At 41.1% G+C, this 25,588-nt stretch overlaps 2 protein-coding genes across 3 annotated transcripts; one reads left to right on the top strand and one right to left on the bottom strand.

Moving 5' to 3' along the window:
- Positions 1 to 7,759: 7,759 nt before the first annotated feature.
- On the bottom strand, positions 7,760 to 14,656 carry LOC122782947 (otolith matrix protein). The gene is made up of 10 exons (XM_044047551.1): positions 14,611 to 14,656; positions 14,429 to 14,538; positions 14,208 to 14,344; positions 14,023 to 14,125; positions 13,589 to 13,774; positions 12,174 to 12,348; positions 11,497 to 11,564; positions 10,271 to 10,455; positions 8,645 to 8,816; positions 7,760 to 8,482 (listed from the first exon to the last, which is right to left on the bottom strand). The coding sequence occupies exons 2-10, from the start codon at positions 14,517 to 14,519 to the stop codon at positions 8,472 to 8,474; spliced, it is 1,128 nt and encodes a 375-aa protein (XP_043903486.1). The 5' UTR covers positions 14,520 to 14,538; positions 14,611 to 14,656; the 3' UTR covers positions 7,760 to 8,471.
- A 1,452-nt stretch (positions 14,657 to 16,108) lies between these two features.
- acvr1l (activin A receptor, type 1 like) lies at positions 16,109 to 24,819 on the top strand. 2 transcript variants are annotated; one of them, XM_044047550.1, is made up of 10 exons: positions 16,109 to 16,272; positions 17,521 to 17,605; positions 18,776 to 19,030; positions 19,119 to 19,333; positions 19,505 to 19,604; positions 20,169 to 20,315; positions 21,020 to 21,295; positions 22,314 to 22,511; positions 22,609 to 22,739; positions 23,345 to 24,819. In XM_044047550.1, exons 2-10 carry the CDS (start codon positions 17,536 to 17,538, stop codon positions 23,474 to 23,476), a joined length of 1,524 nt encoding a protein of 507 aa, XP_043903485.1. In that variant the 5' UTR covers positions 16,109 to 16,272; positions 17,521 to 17,535; the 3' UTR covers positions 23,477 to 24,819. The 2 variants fall into 2 exon arrangements, with proteins under 2 accessions (XP_043903485.1, XP_043903484.1); XM_044047549.1 differs by having other exon boundaries at positions 17,481 to 17,605.
- Positions 24,820 to 25,588: the final 769 nt, after the last annotated feature.

Below are 25,588 nucleotides of genomic sequence, written 5' to 3'. Positions count from 1 at the left end.
TTGTATACCTGGGATCAGCAAGTAAATGTGGTTCAAGGGCCAATTTTTTTGAATATTTGGGCCAGAACATCATATCTTCATCAGTCAAAGTTAAACAAAAACCCATGTTTGCTGCTTTAAGCTAACAACAATGTGGACGTTGTATTTAATCAGCAGCTCGTTACTGTTACAAAGACAAATGCGTGTGAGATATGTACTGAAATTGTTAATATTTATTGTGCTTCATTTCAATTTAGAGCCTGACATATGATAATAGTTAACAGCTCAAATGTATGTTCTTAGAAAGACTAACTTTGCAGCAATTGAATCAAAAACAACTTATAAGTGCAGCATATTTCTTATCTGCCGCGGTCTGCTTTTACAGTCATTGTCATTATCACTTTGTCCCTTTCTTTCCTTCCTTCCTTCCTGTCACTTCCTCTTCCCTGCCTGCTTCCTTCTCAGGCCCCTTTTTCTACCTTCCTTGTTTTCCCCCCTCAATCCTCCATGTAACTAATGGTCCTTAAACACCGCTCCAGCTGTCGGTAGTGTTGGAACTAAATCACAACAATCATGAGTTATTATCAGTAATGCGCCAACTGATTGTGTTAATGTCTGTGCTGATCGTATTAATGCCAGGCCTGATTGGAACACATCCATCATAATGTTCCTAGCAATGAAGAGGTAATAACCAGCATTATCCTGATAATGAAAAAGATGGTTAGGCTGTAGATTAAAACTAAACAGTGATAACAAGGGACTTCATATACTGTATGAAGGGAATTATGAGAGCAGAAGCTGAAACTGCCTCCCCTCCTCCCTCACTGCTATCTTATGGCGTCCTTGTCGCCTCTCCTTTACCTCCCAGTTCATCCCATTTACTAATCACCATCTTAACAATTCTTTTATATCCTTTCTTTGACTTTATCCTAAACCCCATTATGATATTATTCATCATCTTGCTATGACTATTTTTCCCTCTTTTTCCTCTTTCCTCCTTTGCTCCCTTTCTCTCTATTTTGTCGTTGTTTTCCCTTTTTTTTCCACACTCTTCTCTAAGCCTCCTAATTCCTCCTTGCCATCCCTTCTATTTCTGTTTCCCCTTCTCACTTCAAAACTCCCAACTGCTTATCCTCCCTTTTCCCGATTGTTAGTCCTTCCCCTCGTCTGCTCATTCTTCATCCTATTTGTAGAAATCCTCTGTGCCCTTTCCTCATTTTGTTTGCTTATTCTCCAACATACCTGTTTTTTCACCATTTCCTCATCTTCTCTTGTTTGACAGTCCACCTGCTTTACCTCCTCCTCCTCCTCCCCCATTTATATTATCTTTATCCTCACTCCTGTGGAGGTGAGAAGTTCTGTCTGTTTATGAGGAAAGGAGAGGCGGGTGATGTGGGAGGGAGTTTGAAGAGTTTTAATGAGCCAGTGCTCACACTTATAACAGGATGGGTAAGTGAGGGAAGGTGTGTGTGTGTGCATGTGCATGTGTGTGTGGACTAACTAGCTTTTCAGTGACCCTCCCCCATTTCCACTGGTCAAAAACCCATGTATTAACCGGTATAAAGCTGTAGTTGTAGCAAATTTTAAATACAAATAAGTGTTATCGGTTTGTTTACTAATAAGTTCTCACAATTCTGATCATGCACACAAACTAGTTTAAGGGTTGAGGTTAAATTGTTTTGGAGTAAATCTGCAGTGAATTATTTAAAGTCAAAGTGACGTCCTCTGAAGTTACAGAAAAATGACTGTGTGTGTGTGCACGCGTTTTTACTCTTGTGTGTGTGTGTGTGTGTGTGTGTGTGTGCGTGCGTGTGCGCATTAGCGTAGCATCAGTCAGTGTCCAGCCTGCTGGCTCCTACACCTCATCGGCTCGTTAAGGAGCACAGGAACAGATAGAGGTGGCACACAGTTTATAAATCTAACACACATGCCTCACACACACACACCCTTGTTATACTTGTTTGACTTACAGTCACACTCTAACTTCCCTTAACTTCCCCTGTCACCACTAATTGCCCAACTGCAGCCATTACCTTAACTTTCACATTTAACAGTGACACTTAAAACGGCTCTTTTTCCTAACGAGGTTCAGACCGGGTTTCTCACAAATTACTCTTTAACCAGGACCTCATAAGACAGTGGGAGCACTGCAGATAGAGTGTGCGTGCACACACAAACACACACACACACACACACAGAGAAAGAGAGAGGGAGAGAGAGAAGAGGATCTGCAGTCTACCTGTACCTTCAGGTGGGTGTCACCCAGTGCGACGATGTCTTTGTAGCATGTGGTCCTTAGTTTTGTGTGTGTGTGTGTGTGTGTGTGTGTGGTGTGTGTGTGTGTGCGTGCCTACAGCTGTAATGAGCACTGGGCCATGGGATGCCCACAGGCAAGGTTCCCTAACAGGGTCAGACTCAAGGACATCTGGCACTGATCCACGCGCCCACCTTCAGCACACACACACACACACCCAAACATTCAGCTGGTCCAGAACCACTGAACAATGTGAGGAAACAACATGGTTTTGGTCATCACGCCCACCCCATTGTTTACTTTATCTCTGTCTGTCTGTCGTCCCTCTCTTTGATCCACACACACACACACACACACACACACACACAGAGTGACACAGTCTCTCTTACACACACACACACACACAGTAAAACACCCTCTATTCGTCCCCAAACGAGCGATTCACGCTCTGCTAGCAGAGGCTCTGAGAGTTTAGGTTATTAATGAGAGCATGTCCTAACAGCATTACAGAGTAACTGCCCCACAGAGGAGAGGAGAGGATAACAGTGCAGTGAGAGAAGTGAAAAAGGACGAAAAGAAAGAGAGGATCGTGGAAATAAGAGAGGAGGAGAGGAGAGGGGTCTGTACGGTAAATCTGGAGGTAAAAAGGGCAGGGTTGAAAACAGAGACAAAATTAGACGAACTTAAGTATTTTAGGTTTTTTAAATTCGTCAACCATTCTCCCTTACAGTGTTAGAAATGATTTCATAATGGAAATAATGTCTCAAACAGGAGAAGATAAGAGGAAGGCGGCAGTAATGCAAAAGTAGGAATCCCAAAGAAAAAGAAGAGCGTTGAGAAGATTGCAAAGAGGACGTGAGGACAGTCCGAGTAAAGAAAGGAGGAAAAATAAACCTAATGCAGGGATAAAGGAAGAGAAGAGAAGAAAAAGAGATGGAGGACACGAGAGGAGCGGAGTCTCAGTGAAGTGCTGATTGAATTCTCTTGTGGCCATTATAATAGTGATATGCAGAAGGTCATGATCAGTGGGGCTGAACACCGCTGAGGAGGCAGTGCCATCTAGTGGTTGGAGTCCTGCGTTCCTCACTTTCATCTGTGCACATGCTCATTTTTATCATACACCATCACATAAACTGAGCGTAAGAATACACACACATTTGGAATTAATAGCTCTTGAACCTCAGTATGTACGTGTGTGTGTGTGTGTGTGTGTGTGTGTGCTGCTGGGATGTTACTGTGTAAGTGATCAGGGGTTAGCAGCGCGATAAGTCCGGTGTCACCAGCATCTGATCATTGTCCATGTTCCCTATCTGCTCCAGGCTCAGGAGGTTGAGTGAACTGTGGAGAAAAGGAGGAGAGGGGAGGAGGGGAAGGGGGGAGAAGGAGTGAGAGAGAGAGAGTTAAGGTAACAGGAAGAGAGATGAAGGGGGAAAAATGGAGGATGAGAGAAGTGAGCGGGCAGTAAAGGACATGAGAGAGGAAGCAGTGGAGATTTAAAGGTCTGCTGCACTAAAAGCATATATGGAGCCAGTGCCAGGCCCCGTGTCCCGACTCACCTCACCACCCACACGGAACAAAACCACCTTGTGTTAGAGGATCACTTCAATGCAACTTCCCACTATGTGTGTGTGTGCGTGTGAGATGAGGTTAGTGAGTGCTAAGGATGGGTGGTAATTGAATAATGACAGTAACGCCTCTGATGGATTACCTGTCACTCCTCCCTCCTCTCTCCCTCCATCACTGTCAGCCTCTCACTTCTCTGCCGCACTCGGCTAGCAACCGGTCAAATTGTCTCCCGTCTGCGCCATCGCCCGTGCCAGGAGAGATAAAGAATGGCCCGAAAACATGGAAGAAGAAAAAAAATCACATGTACAGTATATACAGTACTGGCGTAAACATGTGTCCTTACCACAGACTGTGGATGATAATCGTCATCTACCAGTTTACAAAGTTAAGGCCAGGAAGTAGAATGGAAGTAGACATCTTCTTCTGCTGTGGGAAAATGATCTCACTTCTCATTCGATTTATAACAGTGTTAAACATTTTCCTGACAAGGGAATGGTCTCAACTGCTAGTTCCATCTTTTGTTCAATAGAAAATGATTATATTTAGATGACAAAACACGGTTGGCGTAGTGGTTAGCACTCTTGCCTTTGCAGCAAGAAGGGCCTTTCTGCATTGAGTTTGCAAGAATGGAGATCATCATACTCACGTCTCAAGTGATAATTCAGGTTTTCAGAAATGTGGTCGTATGAGGAACTGATTTTGCCGTGCGCGCACACCCAGCCGCGCCCCAGACTAAACAACAGTGTTGACAATTTGGTGACTCTGTCGCTATATTTAGCAACTTTTCAGACCCACAGTGACTTTTTTTCTTTAAAGAATAAGAGCAACTAGCGACAAAAGTAGTGAGTCACAACTTTCTGGCATAATCCTAACTACTTTCCGAGAAGGTCTTGACGTTTGCGCGCCTTTGTAAACTAAACTACTCACTCTGTCCATGACGGGACTTTCCATCACTTAAAAATAAGAGTTGTCGATCCACGTTTGCCTCCATCAGGACATTAATGTCCTTGGTGTGGATTTTACCTTTTAGTGACATAAACTTATTAAACAAAGCAGCAGTAACTCCACGGTCACCTCCAACGTACCTGAAACGTGGTTTGGAAACTTTTGTTGTCAGTTGAAAAAGGCCGTCCACGCTAAGTTATGATGCTACTTGTCATTTCTAACAATTACAGTATTAACTTTCCACACACAGACATACACACAGCACACCATAGAGTTTAACGATGCAAAAGAAAAGAGAAATGTTTGAAAAAGCTGCAGAGAAGCTGAACCTATAACAATGCATAGATGCTGGTCAAATACATATACGTTTAAAGAGTGTAAAGCAGCAGCTAACAGGTTCATTTTTCAGCAACTTTATGCTTTTATTTCACTCCAAAGTTCAGTCCGTTCATTAGATATGCCTCGTTATAGATAAAACTACCAAAGAGCATATGAAGCAGTTGTATTAGCCAATAAAAGCCTCTTATTTATATACTGATACATTAGCTGCAATCACACTTCTGAAGCAGAGCAGCTAAATGGAATTCAAATATTATTATTTACATTAATTACACTTCTTTTTGACATTTTGAAATTATAATTTTGTCTCCTGCCGTGTTTTGAGTTATCTCCATACTTGTGTATTTTTATTGGTTTGTCTTTTATTGACCGTTTTTCATGTTTATGCCACTCGTCTTAGCGGCAACGATAGAACTCCTTTCCACGGCCGGTATTGACACACTTTCCTCTCTATCACAGCCACACCTGCAGGTTTAGAGGATTGTACTGGAGCCAAATTAATTGTTAGTATTTGTGCAGTGCAGCAAAATGGCCCGTGAGAGCGCCGAGGATTGAGAGCGATGGCAGCGCTCTGCTGCAATGCGGTCCAATCTACAGTATCTGCTCACCGCTAAATGGAGCTCCTCCATCACGACCGTGGACTTTCTCTAAAGGATTGATGTTGTAAATCAGGTGAAGCGCTGCCAGCTGGGCTATTTGGTTCTTGGTGAGGAGAAGTCTGTCTCTACGCGGGCGCCACCTATGGTTACTGTGAATCCCTGATTCACCTGTTTGTGGAGGTGCCTCCACAAACAGTGGTTCACAGATATAACGCCATATACTGTACATTACCTACTACAGAAGGGCCAAAAATGCTCAAGGGTTTAAACACTTCTATCCAGTTCTGCTGGGGAACACAATGACGGCTGTTTATTTTAAAACCGTAGATAAGTCTGTTTGAAAGTCACTTTTTGTAAAACACTGACAATGTTGGGATCTTGAGTCTCTCTGAAAATCCTGTTAATTAAACATTAGGAACGCTTTGGTCTCTTTGGAGAGTATTTCCTCTTCCTCAAAGTGGTAGTTTTCTGGTGATGGCCGTCTTAGCTAGAATGAGGAGTGTAGTGCTTAAGTGCTTTTGACAGAATTTTCATTCAAATGATTTGTTTTTATGAAAAAAAGGTGAGTCTCTCTTTATTTGAATGTTTCACTTTATTTTTATCGTGTAAAACATTTCATGTCCTCTGTCTGCTTGAAATTGAATCACATAAGAGTGTTTCTTATTATTTAATAGTTTATTTTGTCATTTTATTGAGTATTTTGTGACTCTTAATCAAACTTTTATTTTTTCTTTATGTTTAAAATATGGCAGTTTATTTGCTTTATTAGCTGACATTTATTCAGTGTATAACTCTTTTTTTCTTATTTTATTGCTGCTGTTTTTTGGGTCTGTTTCCTCTGCTACATTTGTGATATATTTTTGTGAATATGTGATGGATGTGGTGTGGGCTGTTTTTGTTTCATTCTATCCTGCAAAGCACTTTGAGTTACATCATTTTTCTATAGAAAAGTTCTCTATAAATCAAGCCTGACAGATAAAGTCTGCCTATTTCAGACCGTACATGTGAGAGAGAGGAGGAACAAGAGAGGGCATTTCCAAACGCGTATCATGTAGCTGTGTCAGGATAATTAAGAAGCCGGCGAGGAAAGGACGAGAGGATTACTTTCTTTATCATCATTCTTTTAATTGGTAGAAAAAAAAAAGAAGGTTCTGCAGCTCTACACATTCAGGCGGCGAGGAGTATTTACATCATACTGGCAAACAAATGTGAAAATAAAACAGCACCAGTGGTACAAACCGGAGACAAATTAGTGCAACAGATAACGCCTTTTTACCCTTCACTGACGCCGAGTCTCTCAGGCTTTGTGGCGGGCGAAACGAGCGCTTCTGTTGTACTAGTTCTATCCAGTCGGATTTCTTCCTGCGTGATGAGGTAAAAAAAAAAAACACAGTTTGATGAGGAGAACTTTAATCCGCTCTGTCACTTTTATTAAGCTCTGTGTTAAGGAAGGAAGGAACAAAGGTGGAGGAGACGAAGTGTGGATGGTATACATTGTTTTACAGTACGTGATTCTTTGTGTCAAGTAAGTGTTTCAAACAGGCTGGTGGCGATTTAGGGACTGAAAGGCGACGTTTCTCCATAGCACATTAATTCAGTCACACTTTATTATAATTATTGGATAATGCTCTCACTATAATTCCTGCTCCAGCCTCTAACATCCTGCTGTAGTAGAGTTTAAGTATATACGTGGGGAGATAATGCAGTATATGTTGCTATGTGGATAAAGTAGGAGAGGTTGTTGAGTGTGAGTGTGTTTTTGGAAGAAAAAAGAAAGTTTCACTCTGGGGTCAGTCGAGGCAACCGGAGCCGCTTCTCCTCACTGTATAGTGTAACAATACACAGTGAGCTGGCACGGTGCGCTCCACCATACCAGACGTGAGAAAGCAGTGATCCAAAGTGGAAAAGCTATAAAAGCCATGGGAAAGCAGCAATCCTATCAACACACACACACACACACACACACGAAAAACTGTACAAACACCTACACACACACACACACTTTCTCTTAATCACAAACAAGCAGTATAGTATTCAGGACTTAATGGCTGTGGAACAAAGTGTACGCTCTCACACACACACACACACACATACAGTTACTAAATCGTCTAAGCTCATACTTAATAGCACCCTGTTGTTCAGTGCCAGAGACGGACCCTGTGGGAGGAGGGTGGGAGGGTGGTACTGAAGCTTAGACTAATGATGAAGAAAGATGAAGAAGAAGAAAAACACAATTTCTCCTCAACCCAAAAAATTTTTTCGCAACGGTTGACAGGATTTCTTTTTACATGTGAGGCAATTTTGGGGGGATATTTTTTGTGCTTGTAGTGTAATCCCACTGAAATCTGTATCAAGATCCTGTTTGGAGAACAACCTGAAACGAGTTTATTTTGAATTTCCTGCCACTTCTCCTTATTGTCCTTTTTAATCATAGTCAATTTAAGAGATGTGATCATCATTTTTTGGCATATTTTGTGTAATTATGTTTAAAAAAAAAAACTTGGGAGTTTTTGTGTATTTTCGTTGTGCAAAACAAATCTTTTGTAGCCTCCCTAATCTGCCAGCCAGTATTTCAGAAGACGTAGAAGGAGGTTAAAGGAGGACAGCCGTATTATAATGGAGAATGAGTGGTAAAAAAACAACAACACAGGGATAAGACGAACGCAAAAAGCCGGGGCAAAAGAGGAGGAGCGATGGCGAGACAAAGAGACGCAGATGGCAGGGAGGAAAGGCGGGAGGGGAGGACGGAGACAGAGGGATGATGCACTGGAAGTCGTCCTCCTGTTCCATCAGCAGAAGCCTGTTGGAAGGAAAGTGCAATAATGAGAACAGCTGCAGTGGACACACACACACACGGCCACTTAGCTACCTGCTATCTGTCAGCACATTCACACACAAAAAAAGGAAAAACCACTGCACACTTTTTACACCACGCAGGCAAAATAGAACCAGCAGCACTTACCCTCACACTCGAAGGCTTGCAGCATGTTGGTGTAAGTGGAGCCCAGCCAAGAGGTGTAGCTACCCAGAACCCTCTGCAGGTGGTGGGTGGCGTCGCTGAAGAGCAGATCAGAGTCGCTGTAACCTGCAGAGCCGAACAGTCTGAAGCCCTCAGTGGCGTTGCCGAACGCGTTCTGCAGGTGGAAGAAAGTTGATGTGATGTGCGCACATACACGCGTGTGTGGGTTTCTTTGGGGGGATTTAAGGATAATATATATGTGTGTGTGTTTGGTGAGGAGATGAGCACAGGATGTCTCAGTCATCCTGGCGTCTCCCATACACTCATTATGAGAGACAGTAGGTTGACAGTGAGCAGAGACGTGCCTCCTGTGCTCTGTGACGGGCAGATCGATAAACACAGACTCCATGAACACACTCATACTGTGTGTGTGTGTTTGACTGTAGTTGTGAGGACACCTATCAACATAATATCACTCCACAGCAGTGCACTCTGACCCTAACCATGTCAGCTAAACCTGACAAAACCTAACCATCATCACACACCTCGCCTATTTCTAACCCTATGACTTAAAGGCTTCAATTATCCTATTGCTGTACTTAAGTGCAAAATTCATGTACTTGTACTTTGTATTTCAAGCAACTTTTACTCCACTACATTTCCTCTAACTGTATTTGTTATTCTGGTCTGTATTTATTTACATTGAGCTTTTCTAGTCTTGCTCGAGGACACATTTAGACTAGCAGAGTCAGGAATTGAACACACAACCTTCCAGTTAAAAGACAACCTGCCTTACCACTGACTCCTCACTTTTTTTATACTTTTACTTCTAAAACTTAAGTACATTTTATATCAGAAAATGACTTTTGAATAATACAGTAATGTCATATACCTTAAGACTTTTATTTAAGCGATATTATAAAAAAGCCAAATTCATTTTCTGATACAGATACTTGTACTTTTACTCAAGTATCTCTTCTAGGTACTTTATACAAGGCTATAAGTAATCTGTAAGTAAACACACCTAAGGAGGCTGATTCTCTCCTCTGCAGTGGTTTGCTTTAGTTTCAGAGACCAATATCTATGAGATACAAAAATTACGGCTCATTGTCGAGTTATGGCAGATAAGAACCAACAAGGAAGTGAATACGGCAAACAGGTTGTTATCTTCACCCATCCACACTAAAATCTCTAAATGTTCTAGAGCTAAAAACAGTCCTGTTTTCAGGACTCTTAACCCTAAGTGATCACCTTTACAAAGAAGTTTTTCCGTTGTCTTCTGTGATTCATTTTATATTGTTGTTGTGTTTTTTTTAAGGCAGTAGTGATACTTAAAAGTAGAACGTTTTTATATAATTTTGGGTTCATAAAAACGAGCCAAGTGAACTTTGAAATGTGACGTATTTCCAAATTTCACAAATTCAATTCGATTTTAAAACATTTGAGTACTTTTTTTGCTCAGGTGTGTTTATATAGTTGGTGAAAATGAAAAAAAAAAACACAAATCCACAAATGTCCTTGCGCTGCCAAAGCATCTTCACACGGATGGTTTTGAGTCAAATATTTCTCTCTTGCTCTCTGTCTGAGAGTTACTGTTCTCTCTCTCTCTCTCTCTCTCTCTACACCCACCTGTAAACGTTCCAGGAACTTCCAGACGCGGCACTTGTCCTCCATGCGCACCACCACAGCATTAGCGGGGACAGCTGCCAGATGACAGCGCTGGAACTCGTCCAGTCCTGCCTCGGTTCCATCTGGACACAGCAGCTTCAGGTCCTCCAGCTCCAGGTCCAGGGCCCAGGACTCCTGGTTCTTACCTTGGCAGGATAATGAGAGATGAAATCTCTGTCAGCTTTAAATCAACTGAAGGAGCTGGACAGCCGACAGCTTACCAGCAAGTGAAAACAGCGAGTCCTATTCAGTCTGAAGGTATCACAGTATCGTCAAGCTGCACTTTCATACCTCACTAATGTGTTGTGTCTTTATTCTGCAGATGAACCAGAGAGTAACAGTTACAATTTGTGCTAATTGCTTAGATCTCTCATCTTCTGTGGCCATGTTAATTGTATTAATTATACTTTGTGTCATGCAGAGTTGAAGTTGCCAATAGCAACTTATGAAATGGCCGAGTTTTTATCTCAGATGGTTCATTTGCTCATAACAACAGTGGTGGATCTCAAATGATCGGTTTGTTCAGCTTCACATTTGACTTCAGATATTTGGCTTCGCCGCCTGAAAGTCTCTAAAACAACAAAACAACCCCCGACAACCGCAAACCTGTCTATTGTGTTTTCTTGACCTGTGACCCCAGACATTTGGGAACCATATGAGACGGCGTGCTTCGTTAAACAGTTTAAACAGTGTTTGCAAAAGCCTCTGTCAGGCTGCTGCTTCTCGGGCTGCACCGGCAGAGTCTGTGTAGCGTGACCGTGATAATGATCGCCATTAATTTTGGATGTTGCCCAAAGCAAAAGGAGCAGATGCAGCCAAACAAGGAATTAGGGCATTTCATTTCTGGCCAAAAAAAAAAATGTCCACACCACATTCTGTCGTGCTGTTGCTCTCCCTCTCTCGTCCTCACATTTTGTCTTTTCACCGCCTTCCTAATATGTCTTCGTCACTGTCTGCCTCTATCTCACAAACACACGCTTGTGTCATATATCAAATATGACATGTCGTATAAATGATTCCACTTTCATGGATGCTGTGGTCCTGGGAAATATGGTGAAACACTGACCTCCTGTGTTTTGGCCGGGACTAGCACTCTCTCTCTCTCTCTCCTGACCCAAAATAAGATTTAAATTTAAAAACATATCCATAAATATGTAAAAAAAAAAATCACAGTTTCAAACACTGACCATCTATGTTGTCAAAGACTGTGGTGTGTTTGACAAAGGCCACGTCACCAAGGTTTTCAGCCACACATCTGGAAAAAGAAAAAAACACAAAAAAGAGAAAACACACAAATAATCAGACCAGTTTGATCTATAATTAGGTCAAAACATGACTTAAAGGGGGAGTCGGCGTACGTGGGAATATGTTTTTATAATGGCACAACCCGGGAGACCACGAGTAAACTCTGCCTCTGCTGCCTCTGTAGCTCTTTTATTCCCAGTCTTAGATGCACTTACTATTATTATTTTGACACCAAGGACAATTTTCTTTCCTTTTTGGTTCATAACAACGAGCCGAGTGAACTTTGAGCTGTGACTTACTGTATTTCCAAATTCTCTGTGTTTATTCTAACATGTAAGCAGTGATCGAAACTGACATAAGCATTTGGAGCTCATAGTTTTGTTCTAGTTTTATTTGTGTAATATGCCTCTTCGCACTTCTTTGTCCTTGTATTAATATCACTATTATCACTGTGTTAGTTTTTATAGCAGCCGCTCTAATTACTCTTATGGAGACCGTGGGCTGAGAAGAAGAAGAATAATGTAAAGGGAGACGCGAGGACGAGAGGTCGTAAGAGTTACACGTCCCCCGGGAGCCATTAGTGCATTATTTCCCATGTTATTAGTGTCAGCGTTTGTACCTCAGTGCTCCAGACTCTCCGTAGTGTCGCTCTCTGTGGTTGCTGGCACAGATGTGTCTGTCGTTCTCGTCTCCTATGCAGGCCTCGCACAGGTTCTTGGGGTTGATGCCTCTGGGGTCGTGCTGAGCATCTTTGACCCCCGGCACGCAGCTGTAACCGAAGAAGTTTCCCACCACTGGTGACAAAATGAGTGACATAGGACAAGCTTTTAGGTCGGTCATTACCAAAGAGATTTTTAAACATTTATCTCTGGGTCCATTTTCAAAATAATATTTATTATTATCACAGATATTGCAATAAATATGTGGAGAAATGTTCAATTATGCACAAATTCCCCCCTGGTCATGATTTTTGAGTCACGATGATTTTTCCTATTTTAAAAGTTTGGTAAACACTGCTCTAGTAATCTCTCTTGTAAACATATTAACCTGTTACCAGACTCATTATTGTGCACAAACCTATAAAATAACCCATTATAAATTCCTTAGATGACTCTACTTTTAATTATAATGTTATATTTTCATATATATAATATTATAGTATATATTGTTGAAAAATTATAATATTATAGTGTTACAGAAACCCTCCAGGTCAGCACGATAATAGAAACATTAGTACAAAAACAAAGAATCTAAAGTTATGCAGCACCAGTTCTGATGAAAACACTAAAAGTAGGAGCCTGAGCAGCAACTGTGAAGTAATGCTGTATCAACAGCTGTTGCATTGTAATGAGAAATGTCCTGCTTTGCTTTTCACAAATGTGCAGTTTGTCAAACTTAAACACGCGAGTTTAACAAAACAATTATTCAGACTTCTGATTATTGTTATAAACTTGATTTTACTTCTTTTCGTGAAGTTATTTTGCCCTCTTTTCTCGATGAAAATGACACATCCACTCTGGATAAAATGCACTTATTCAAGTAAAACTAAATAACCATCATTTAGGCCAAAATAAACTTATTTTATATACAGAGGAGCAATGATGCATAAGATGTATCAGACTTTAAATACAGAGAAAACATTTGTCGGTTGTAGAAGTTAATTGTTGATTTGTAATGAAAAATGTTTTTCACCATCCAGCTTAGAAATGAATGATTTTCCAGTGAGCCCTTGTGTTCACTGTCACACCCCCACTCTCTTTCTCTCTCTCACACACACACGACTGCACTTGTGAGTTTCACGTTTACAGAAAAATATGTTGTGTTCTGGAACTGACTCTGTGTATTTCCTGTTACCGCCCGTCTCCCTAAAACCCTTCACCTCCTCTTTCCACATCACTGCTTCTCCTCCTCCTCCTCCCTCTGAACCTCTCATATACCATCCACACAAAGACCTACACATTACATCTTTTTTTTTTTTTAACTTTTTTAACTTTTTTTTTCTTTTTCTTTTTTTTCTTCAAACTCCCGACTTACCTTTGGGAAAGTTGCACTGCTGCCCGACGCTGATCTGGGAGGTGTTGACCAGGTAGCCAATAGGGACCGTCCACCCCACTGTGGTGCGAATTCCAGGGTGACATGAGCTGCGCTCATGCATCTCCATCAGGGACAGGTCTGAGGTGGAGGTCCGAGCCAAGGCCACGACGTAGTAGCTAATACCGTCTAGAGGGGAAAGCGAGTGGGAATTATTCAGCATATTGTGAATAAAATATAACGTACATTACAATACTGTAGCAAATTTTAAGGTGGTTGACCTTTGGAGAGTACGTTCACATGCTGCCTTAAGAACACTTAAACTTGACTTTACTGTGCTTTATGTTGTCATAATAATTTACTACATATCTTTTAAAGCAAGCATACATATTTTACAGTGTGCATATTTGAGAGAATTGGTGTTAGTATGTGCCTACCAACTCCGTTGTGGGACTCTCCTGCAGCCACCTCCAGTCCGTGGCAGAAGCCGGCAGCATAAATGTCATCTGCAAACATGGAGGCTGCGTCTGCCGTCCCGTTCTGAGGAAAACACAAACTGACTGATGCCTTGTTTCAAAAGAGCAAAGACGTTTGTTGTTTTTCTCCATTCATTTGTCTTTACCTTGATTTTGTCCATACAGTCTCTGGTGTTGAGTCCACGGACACACTGCAGTGTCCCTCTGATATTCTGAGCACTGGCGTTCCCGGCCAAGTCCAGACACTTCTGCTCTTCGGCATCAGACAGTACGCACCAGGAAACTGGAGAAAAAGTTTGAAATGAAATGACAATTAATTACAGTTATAGTTGTAGATCACTGTCAGCCTTTTTTAAACGCTGTCTACCTGTCGTTTTTTGGTTGGGGACACCACTGACGCACAGGAGAGGCAGAAGTAGAATAAAAGCCACAGGTAGCCATCGATCTAGACGCTCCATGTTGACTCTGGTTGGAAACCTGCTTGAGAAATCTCTCTTAATAGCACACAGATGAAGAACAAGTGGATTTCAATGAAAAAAAGTCACTTACCTGTCCCCTTCCTCTCTTATAACCCAGACGTGAGACACAGAGAGGGAGAGAGAGGGAAGGGTGGGATGTGTGGGGGGGTAAGACGTAGAAAGAAGAAAACATCACATTATTCCACAGTCCCCGCCTCATAAGTCAAAGTCCTCAGAAGATAATCCTTCCTCCATCTCATGATAGCAAGTATTGCATTTCTCCCTCCAATTATCCAGTGAGACTTATCCCCAGTGGGGATGATAGTGGCCGGCACATGTAGACGGGTGAGCAGTTCAGGTCACCTGGCACAGAGTGTCAACCTGAGGTCTTTAATTAAAAAGGCTGTGGACAATGTGTCTCTGTGCCGGAGCTGTGTCGGTAGAGAATGGATACTGGCCGGGTCTTGCTCCGACTCACTGGAGACTCCGGGCCCAGGTAAGCAAGAACAAACAGCGCAGGCTTTTGTCCACGGCCACAAGACCCAGCAGAGGGAAAACATATCGGCTACTTGATACAATTCTCTCTTTGCACACACACACACACACCACTCTCTCACACATTCAGTGACATTTCTCTGTACCAAGAATTAAATAAACACATCATCTCATCCATTAGTTGTGATGTTATGCAATTTCAGATTTGCATGTTTGATCCGGGTCATCATCAGCAGGTAGATGTTTCAAAAAGAGGGAAAGAAGCTTTTTAGGAAGCGGGAGGTGTGTGTGTGTGTGTGTGTGTGTGTGCATGTGCGTGCATGTGTGTGCGTGTGACCCTCCAAATGCACGGACGAGTGGAGACAGAAGCACAGAGGGACTTTTCAAATCAAGCACTCACTTTGAGAGTTTACTTGTTGACCTTTGGCATTTGAAATGGTCACTGCAATCCCACTTGGAAACAATGCAGGGGTATAGTTGGCTTTATGTGAGATGGGAACCTGGAAATAAGATACAGGGTTTACACTGTTTTATTTTCTTAATAATACCATGTATTTTCTGCACTCTTCCCTACCTCTTAACTTCTTATATTCTTATATGAACAATTTAGTTTTTTCTTCACAAAACTCTGCTATACCGTCTCTAATGTAAGAAGAGGTTTGTCATGGGTTGGTTCGATTTTTTATTACATTTCAAAAGAATACAGAGGATGTGGTTTTGGGGTGATTTTATCTATTTAAAAGAGCAGATCACATGACTAAAAGAAATGTGCTGTGCTGCTGTGATGTCACTCAAACTTTAAATGATGTTAAATACCTGTTCAAGCATCAGTATGATTGTCTCTTATAATGTAACAGAGTATTTGTGAACCTGGTGATTGTATTAGGTAAATGCCATATTCAAGTGGAAAGTAAATTCACAGCCTTTAGTTTTTTCATGTCAAGAAACTATTTTCTTGTTTCTTAATTGTTGTACGTGTTGCCCTAATACTTCATTGATTTCCTGTCGTGTCTGTATTTTCAAAATAAAGTTTTGGGAAGGAAAAAAAACTCCCAGAGGAATCCTGGGATTCTTTGGTGACGTCATACGCAGCGGGCGGAGAAAGCGAGCCGCCAGTTGGTGGGCGGTGGGCAGGGCAGCTGTACCTCTCTGAGTTCCTGCTACACCGCAGACCACACTACTAACATGCTTTAAACACTAATGCACACACGCGCAGACGTCACACAATGAGTTAGAAGCTGTTCCACACGTGTGTCAGGTACGTGGGTCTTATTTTTTGTCGTTAATTTGTGCCAGGCTACGCTTTGTTGCTGCAGCGCTAGCTTTAGCTTGCGAGGCTAATGGGCGCCTGCCTGAGTGGCGCCTCTGAGGCGTCTGCAGACGGCCATGAAACCGCCTGTTGGTGGCCTGTTAGCCACAGCAAACAAACCATGCCTCCGGTAGGTTTTCGGTTTTCTAACACAGAGTTGCTGTGTAAATCTGTGTGTTTGTAGTTGTTCCATCAAAACCAGAGGCTAATATGCTATTGACACTTATGGCGTTATCTTGCTAATGACATTGGTTGTTGATGCTACAGCTGGTAGCATTCACAGATAATAGCTACAGGAGCAATTACATGTTTTAGAACCATGGTTCTCAAACTGTGGTGCTTCGTCGGTTGGTACTTGGAGGTAAATTACCAGGTTGTTTGAAAAGCATGGAGCTGGGGACTATTAACCAGAGTGTATAGAATAGAAACAAATAACAAAAAAAAAAATAGCTCATTGGGAATAAGTCTGCCTCCCGTGAAAAGACTTTGCTTGACCTATTTACACCACTGTATTGTAGCGTTGGGCATGATGGTGTTACTCAGGTGGTGCTTGATATCAAATGTTTGAACCACCGGTAATGATTAGCTTGTTCGACAATGTAATAACGTGAATTGTAATCTCCTTAAGCTGTTTTCTTACTGTGTATGTAGTATTACATACAATTTTTTTACTACACACGCACATCATAGATCATCATACCCACACTGTCATCATGAATAACAAATGTTTGTGGTTGTAATTGATTTAGAAATGTGTTTGCTAATAACCAAACTATTGGTTTGTTAAATTGTAGTTGTCATTTATTTTGAAAAATATTTACACTGTTGCCACTGCTCCAGCCTTAGTCACTTAGGGTTTTAGGAGGGATATCCTACAGTTCTTTTCTTTTATTGAGGAAAGACTTTTTACACTACCTAACAATTGTGCCATGATCTTGCTCGCCATCCAGCAGAAGACTCATAATTGCACAGTCATCGGCATACACAAACTACACAATGACATCATGTCAAAGTAAAGAGCTGACAGTATATTTTCTGTGGTTATCTTTGAAATGTCTTCAATTACTTGACAAATTATCCTATCCGTTCTGTCTGAAGTGTTTGCAGAGGATAATCAGAAAACATAAATGGACTAAATGTAATTATACTCTTTGCAGGAGTGTACTCATGTGAACTCTTCTTCCCTCCCTCCCTCAGTCCATGCACTGAAACATGGCTCGTTGCAGTGTGCATGTCCTGCTGCTCTTGCTGCTGGCCCTGCAGACATCAGCTGAGGGCTCAGGTACAGTCCTCACTTGTTTTTTAGGAAGATTATTAGGGAATAATACAGTTGCATATTTCATGCAGTCACGTCAATAATGAACTACAAGAGAGATGTGCCAAAATAGGAGTCATCACCATCTCAGTCTGCACATTTTAGGCCTGCAACCATTAATTGATTTTTAATCTGTTGCTGCATTTATTGTCAACAATCTTGATAATAGATTAGAAAGTGTTTTTTTTTCTTCTTAAATGGGATACATAACAAATAAATCATTATGACTAATTTTAAACAAAACAAGTACATTTACATACAGGGGTAAGTCAAGCTACGTTTGTGTCCGCCTCCACTCTGCTAGGTGATTGCTACTATTGAGTAGTTTCCAGTTTAGCATGTGGCTTGATAGCATGTCGTCTGCCATTCCTAGTCTTTTCACGATTCATTAATTCCGACTCTGATCGTATATGTTGAGAAAATAGAGAGTGTGATTTTAGTCAGACTAACATATTCATTTGTTTTTTTTGTTTTTTTTTTGAACGTATGTTTGAATTTGGCATCCGTTTCCCAGCCATCTCTTGAAGATGATTAGCATTGATCACATATATATGGGGTGTATATATACATATATATATTTATATATATGTATATTGCACTAGCAAGCTTTGAGAACTTAATCGATTGATCAAAAAGTGTTTAGGGTCTTGAAAGTTTTTTGTTTTTTTTCTTCCAGTTAGAAGAAAACCTTAAGAGTTTGGTGGGATGGAATATTTTTTTCTTTAATTGGCAGCATCTACATTAATGAAGACAGATATTTTTATGGACAACTTTACTAATTAAAAGCTCAAATAAGATCAATATGTATTGCTATATGAATTAATCAAAACCTAGATAGTCTATGTTTTTTCTGTTTCTATTTGTTCAACACACAAATGTGAGATCTTATTATAACATCTCATCCTCAACTTTATATATTTGTACATGCAAAGTCTCTGCTTTATTTATATAAACAGAAAATAGAATAGTGTTCGTGCCCACTGCTCTTTTTTTCTAAGTGAATGTTCTGTTGTGTTTTCTCACTTGTTTGTGTAGTGAGTGAGAAAGTTGGGGAGACGTTCCTTCTGTTGACTTACTGCTTCTGTGTACTGTGAAACAGCATGAGTGTACACTGAACACGTACCGTCTTCTTCACAGATGGACAGTTGGTGTGTCTGTGTCACAGCCCGACGTGCCCCCAGGTCACCCGCTGCCAGGGAACCCGCTGCTTCTCCTCTGTCATCGTGGGCGTCAGCGGGGTGGAGTTTGAGCACGGCTGCCTGAACGAGCTGGAGAAAGTCCGTCTGCACTGCTCCACGGCTCCGTCCTCTCGCCAGGCCATTATCTGCTGTTCTGAGAACATGTGCAACAGCAACACAACCAGGACCTCTCTGGTGTCACTGCTTCCATCAGGTAGGTGGATTGCAGCTCATTATATGTTGATTATAGCAACAAAGAGAACAGTCTCTAGAATGTGTTCTATTCCTCTTGCCCTCGGAAGATGAGCCAGAAGGTGAGCCGGTGCGGTATCGCGTTGAGACTTTGGCCCTCTTCGTACTCGGCCCAGTCGTGGTTCTGGCTCTGCTGTCTGTAGTGTCGGTGCTGGCCTGCAGGAGGCTCCACCACGGCCGTCTGCAGAGGCTGCAGGAATTCGACACTGAGCAAGGAACCATAGATGACCTCATCTCCTCCAATGTAGGAGACAGCACTTTAGCGGTAAGAGTCAAAAAATGCTGGATTCTTGCAGCATTTCCTTCCTTTCTTGTAAATTGAGTACATCGATATTTACGGTGTATCATTTGCTCTGAGAAAAGAATTTGACTTGGTGTTTTTCTTTAAAAAACACCAAGATGAGATGTGTGAACTGACCCCTGTCTCTGTCTCCAGGACCTGTTGTCTCACTCATGCACATCAGGCAGTGGTTCAGGTCTTCCATTCCTCGTCCAGAGAACTGTGGCTCGGCAGATCAGCCTGGTGGAGTGTGTAGGTGGGTAAAGCCGAGTGTTTGATTTGAAAAATCTGTTCACTGGCAAATTTAGTCAAAGCCCTACAGAGAAAACCTACGTCACGGGCGTCAAATTATTTTTAATAATCAGCGAAAAGCAAAAAGCTCATTTTGACATTTGTCTGCTGAACCGTCGTGAAAAGTCTTCCTGTGTCGTCCTTCACGCTCAGTTTTCTCTTTGCTGTTCATAGCAGTTATTTTAAATGATTCTCATTCATCCAGATCATGGTTATATTCCTTGATTCAGCTTTTCTTGGATGACTGCATACATCTATTTTCAGGTTTTTCCAGATCTGTCCAACAGACAATGACACCGTATTTGTCAGTTTAAATTTTGCTTTTTGTTTCCCCGTCTTGTGATTTATTGTTTTTTTTAAAAAAAAGTTGAATTTGTCTCACACTGGTGATGTAAGTTTGCTCATAGTCAAAGCAACAGACAAGATGAAACGGCAGTTTGTATTCGTTTGGAATTGGAAAATGTGTTTTGGTGCCGCTTCATGTCTATGTATCTTCTCTGCAGCTATCTCTTATTTCCTTATTTTCCAGGGAAGGGAAGGTATGGAGAGGTGTGGCGGGGTCAGTGGCAGGGGGAGAACGTTGCTGTTAAAATCTTCTCCTCCCGAGATGAGAAGTCCTGGTTCAGAGAGACGGAGATCTACAACACTGTGCTGCTGAGACACGAAAACATTCTGGGTGAGTCTTCTGCACACTCTGGTGAAGTCTTGTTGACTCAAAGGGGAATTTCTTTTCCCTTTTTTTTTTCTCCTGGATGCATGCCCTTCACATCATTAGCAAGGATGTAATTGACCTTCAGGAGAAACCAGCTTTAATGATTTGCTTTTCTGTGCTCCATTAAACAAGTGTTTTTTGCTTGATTTACTTGAAACTGCCACAGCGAGACTGATGGAAAAAACCAAATAGAACATTGTGCTCCAGCTTACTTCACACGACCTCAACTGTGGAACAAACCTAATCACCTCAATTCTCCTTCAAGTGCAACGTAGTTATAGGCATATGTGGGATAGTGTTTGTAATTTTTAAACATATTCATTTTACAGTATTGTATTAGTTTTACTGGTCTAAGCTCTTTTTACTGTGTTTCTCAGACCTCGTCTGTCTGTGCACAAATCCCAAATAACCATCTTGAATGTTGACATTTCTTTGCAAGCTTAACGTAAATGTCATGTTTTCCACACAGTTGCTTCAGCTTCCTTTTAACGTCCTTATGTTCTTGCCACTCTTTTATGTCTGAAGTCACTGACGCACAGAATGTGCACAAGAAACAGCAGCAGCACACTGATTCAATTCACCAACGCAGTTTAATGACAATAATAATATAATAAATGCTTTAAATGAAAGACGATTAGATTTCACATCTGTCTCCCCTCTCCTCTCAGGCTTCATGGCGTCTGACATGACTTCTCGAAACTCCAGCACCCAGCTGTGGCTCATCACCCACTACCACGAGAATGGCTCACTTTATGACTACTTGCAGCGGGTCGCCGTGGAGACGTCGGAGGGCCTGGCGATGGCGGCGTCGATAGCGTGTGGCCTTGTGCACCTGCACACGGAGATCTTCGGCACAGAGGGCAAACCGGCCATCGCTCACCGGGACCTGAAGAGCAAAAACATCCTGGTCACAAAGGAGCTGCGCTGCTGCATCGCTGATCTGGGTCAGTCAGACTTCTACTGCGTTGTCTATATTATATCGTAAATCACTCACAACTAGACTGAATACCTTTTAAAATATAAATGAATGCCTGCTACATTTAAACAGTTCACACAATGCCGACTTAGACCATCGGCTCCATTCCTCCTCTCTTTGTGTTTTTTAAGTGTAGCAGCATTTTGAATGTGAACACAGGTAATGGTCCATTTTATGCCAAGACTGATTGAGGCAAAGAGGAAACACAACATAAAGTGAGACGATTGCAAAAGGGTTGAATTATGGCTGAAAACACACAAGACGCACACATTTATGAAATTGATTCTTCTCCCCGATGTTTATCACGCAGCGGCACCAGCAGTGTTTTAGAAATGACTCAAATAAAAGTTACTCACTGAAGCATTAACAGTTTAAAGTTGTTCTCTTTAAGTGTAAAAGTGACACTAAGGAAATGATATTCCATGTAGAGCTGCAACTAAAGATTATTTTCTTGATTTAATCGAGTAATCGTTTGGTTCCTAAAATGTTGATCAGTGTTTCTCAAACCCAGAAAGGACAAGGTTCACAAATGTCTTATTTTTATCCAAAAAAACAAAAACTATTCAGTTTTAGGGATTTCTTTGTTCATGTGGAGCAAAGAAACCAGAAAATATTCACATTTAGGAAACTGAAAAAATCAGAAAACTTGTTTTAATTCCTTAAAAACACTCAAACCGATTAATCCATTGTCAAAATAGTTGACAATTAATTTAGTAATCGATTTTATAATCAAGTAACTGTTTCAGCCCTATTTACTAGTGTCTTTTAAATCAAATTAGTACTCATTAATATTTGTTTTGTGTTATGTACGAGTTGTTTTTCTTGGTTTGCCGTCATTTTTTTTAAGCATTAAAAAATATTCCTGCATCTGTTTAACATATTTAATCTAGTGTGCATTGATTTGCCTCAATATCAGATATTGTCCTGCTACAGTGCTGCATGCTTTGTTTTTTTTATTAATTCTTACTGTTTTTTGCACATTACAGGACTGGCTGTGACTCACTCGCAGGCTGACAATCTGCTGGACGTGGGCAACAACCCAAAGGTTGGCACGAAGCGCTACATGGCTCCTGAAGTGCTGGACGAGACCATTCAGACAGACTGCTTTGATGCCTACAAGAGAGTGGACATCTGGGCCTTTGGACTGGTGCTGTGGGAAATAGCACGACGCACATACAGCAACGGTTGAGTGCATTTCAACACAATTGTGTTTTTGGACTCGACTTCAGGCCCCCGCCCGTGTGGTAAATTAATTCTTTTTATCTCGTATTCTCTTTGCAGGCATCGTCGAGGAGTACAAGCCTCCGTTTTATGATCAGGTGCCAAACGACCCCAGCTTTGAGGACATGAGGAAGGTGGTGTGTGTGGAGCAACAGAGGCCTTTCATTCCCAATCGCTGGTTCTCTGATCCTGTGAGTAGCAGTCAGCTGTTGTTTTGTTTCTTTAAACTACACTTAATGCAAATTACAGAAATGAGCGTTGTGGTGTCACAATTCTAGAGAAAAGAAAACACTGAAAAACGTCTAAACTTCTTCATGTCGACGAACCAAATTTGAGGTTGTGTGTCAGAGACAAATCAGAGGGGTTTTAAAAAGTTTTTGTCCACAACTTTAATATTGTAGTCTTCAAAACAGCCAAACTAAATCAGAGACTGGAGTAAAGAGGGAAATGTAACTTATATTTTAGACTTGTCAACATATTTATCCAAGTAGTCAAGGTCACTGATATAAGGACCACTGATTTATAGATACAAGTGATTAGATTGCCTTGTTTTTGTGAAGTGTTATCTCCCTGCGAGAGCTGCAGCTGAATAATCCGTTTGTTCATCTAGTTTTAGAAAATCTACTTTGTCTATAAAGCAAAAATAGAGTGTCAAACGTGAGATTCGTCCAGCTTCTCAGTACAATTCTGTGTTTACAGTAAACTGAATACTATGTTGCAGATGCTGATAATAACCTTGTAATGAGATTGGTATCAATATAACTGCTGACTCTCTGGTTGTTCCCGCCTCTGTCAGACCCTTTCTGCCCTGGTAAAGCTGATGAAGGAGTGTTGGTACCAGAATCCCTCAGCCCGGCTAACGGCTCTGCGCATCAAGAAGACCCTGGACAAGATTCACAGCTCTCTGGAGAAGGGCAAAGAGTCGTGAGAGGAAGCTTCTTAGGCAACAGAGGGGTCACTTTGAACAAGGGCGATTATTAGAAAACACGAGAGGAAAAGTAGTTCATCCATTTTCCCTCCGCCTGATATTTCGTCTCATCGCACAGATCTGGTAAAGACTTTCGTATTGCCACAGGACGCAAACCTGTTGTCGCCACTGTGTTCACACTGACCTGAACTGTGGACTGTCACTGAGTGTAAATAACACAGAGATGGTGTGTGATTGTTCTCCATCCTGAGGTGTAGGCATGGGTCGGCGTGAGATATGATAACTTTCAGTAAAAATGATCGCGTTTACAGTAGCTGTAGAAGCAGTTTGTGTTTTATGTCATACTATCAAATATAATATTGATAACTGTGTCAGCTCATGTTGTCCTTACATTTAAAACAAAAGTATAGACAAAGTAATGCTATTAGCCAGGACGGTACAATACATTCCCACAAACTTGCCTATTTTAAGAAAACCTCTCGCATAAGGGGGAGGAGTCAAATGGCTACTAGAAGTCAGAGGGTTTAGTAACTCAAAACTACCCTAGAAATGTTGGTATGGCATCACACTATTAAATATTTTCTATGTCATCTACAGTGATTCTTTCACCAACGCTAACTCATAACTTTGGCGTTACCTCAAATTTGAAAAAAAAAATGTGACACTCCCATTTAAAATTGTACACAGCTTATTTAACAAAACAACTCATACTGCAGGAACGGTATGGTATTTAAAAATAAAAATTGAGTGGTTTTCAAACCATGGCATACTTTGGAAAGTGCAAAGTGGCCCATGCCTACTGATGCTTTAATGCCCATTTAAGACTGCTCTAGGTTCAGCCTTCTCTCTCTTACACTGATCCTCAGCCGCTGGTTTTGGTGCGTGGACGTGGCACAATTGGAAATACTTCACTCGTATTATAGCTTTATCAGAACACTCGCAAAAGGAAAAGAGCCAAGTGAAACAACGTTGTTTGTAAACTTTTTAAATATGGTATGATATTTATGTACACACTACTGAGGATATAGAAGACTGATGGTGTGTGAAATGGACTGAATACACACAGTATACAGGCACTGACTCTAATGGACTTTCTACCCCCCCATGTTGTTAACGCTCGTAGGAAAATGAGTTGCTGAGAGAGTGGAAATGGCAGGGAGAATATTCTTGCTGAGCTTGTATTGTTGTGTGATGAAGACGGGATAAACACTACATGTAATGTTACATGGTGGTTCTCCAGCAGTAAGAACCTGCCATTAGGAATTATTTCGTGTCTTATCTTATAAGAATATGACTCAAACTGCTCCATGTACTTTATGAATGTACTGTGGCTGATTTAAAAACAAAAACAAACCCCCCTGTGTCAACAGAGAGGAATCAAGGAAGACCTGTTTTGTTAAAGCAGATTTTTAGATTATTCTTTTTTTTTTCTGAATTTGATACTGGAGTTTTTTTTAAGTAGCCGGGCTTCCATTGACTCCTCATATTCCAGCGTGCCACACTTTCTGTGTTGCCTGAGTAGTGGGGGCGGTAAGAATTGTTGTAATTGAAGTTCATTCTGAAACTGATTATAAGTTTCCTAAGTTTGTGGTTACAAACAAATTTGTTCACAAATGCTGGGATTGTTTGTGTTGTAAAAAAAAAAAGTTGCTTTGTCATTTTTACATATATAAATAAAAGTGTCATGAAACAGTAAGTGCATTCTTGCTTAACTGTGAACTGCCCTGGGTTACTATGAAAAGTAATTTTTTTTAAGTAAAATGGTAAAGGGTTCATGTCTTTTTACCTGTTGCATGACTTTTTTTTATCATTAGACCATTATGGGATGTACTGAACTTAAGGTATGTGTAAAATGTAGCATCGATTGTTTAAGTTGAAAGTTGTTGCTGAATATGCCTTTCCCTTCCAAGTGCCGTAATACTACAAAAGGTATGTCCTCAAAAAAATCGGTCGAGTATATTATGTCGTCCAAAATGGGTCAAAAAAGTCATAGTATAGTATGTCGTCCAAAATCACCTAAAAAAGTCATAGTATAGTATGTCGTCCAAAATTTGACAAAAATGTCATAGTTTAGTATGTTGTCCAAACTTGGACAAAAATGTCATAGTATAG

This window comes from Solea senegalensis, linkage group LG16 (genome assembly GCF_019176455.1).
Source record: "Solea senegalensis isolate Sse05_10M linkage group LG16, IFAPA_SoseM_1, whole genome shotgun sequence".
NCBI lineage: Eukaryota > Metazoa > Chordata > Actinopteri > Pleuronectiformes > Soleidae > Solea > Solea senegalensis.
The sequence above is the reverse complement of the archived record's forward strand: the minus strand, read 5'-3'. Positions and strand labels throughout refer to the sequence as shown.

Excerpts from the sequence above, each read along its gene's own strand:
- acvr1l (XM_044047550.1), top strand. The coding sequence starts at position 17,536 with ATGGCTCGTTGCAGTGTGCATGTCCTGCTGCTCTTGCTGCTGGCCCTG. Across the intron at positions 17,606-18,775 it reads GACATCAGCTGAGGGCTCAG|ATGGACAGTTGGTGTGTCTG; the intron begins GTACAGTCCTCA and ends TCTTCTTCACAG. Across the intron at positions 19,605-20,168 it reads CAGCCTGGTGGAGTGTGTAG|GGAAGGGAAGGTATGGAGAG; the intron begins GTGGGTAAAGCC and ends CTTATTTTCCAG.
- LOC122782947 (XM_044047551.1), bottom strand. The coding sequence starts at position 14,519 with ATGGAGCGTCTAGATCGATGGCTACCTGTGGCTTTTATTCTACTTCTG. Across the intron at positions 14,345-14,428 it reads CCCCAACCAAAAAACGACAG|TTTCCTGGTGCGTACTGTCT; the intron begins GTAGACAGCGTT and ends CTTTTTCTCCAG. Across the intron at positions 14,126-14,207 it reads ACTGTATGGACAAAATCAAG|AACGGGACGGCAGACGCAGC; the intron begins GTAAAGACAAAT and ends TGTTTTCCTCAG.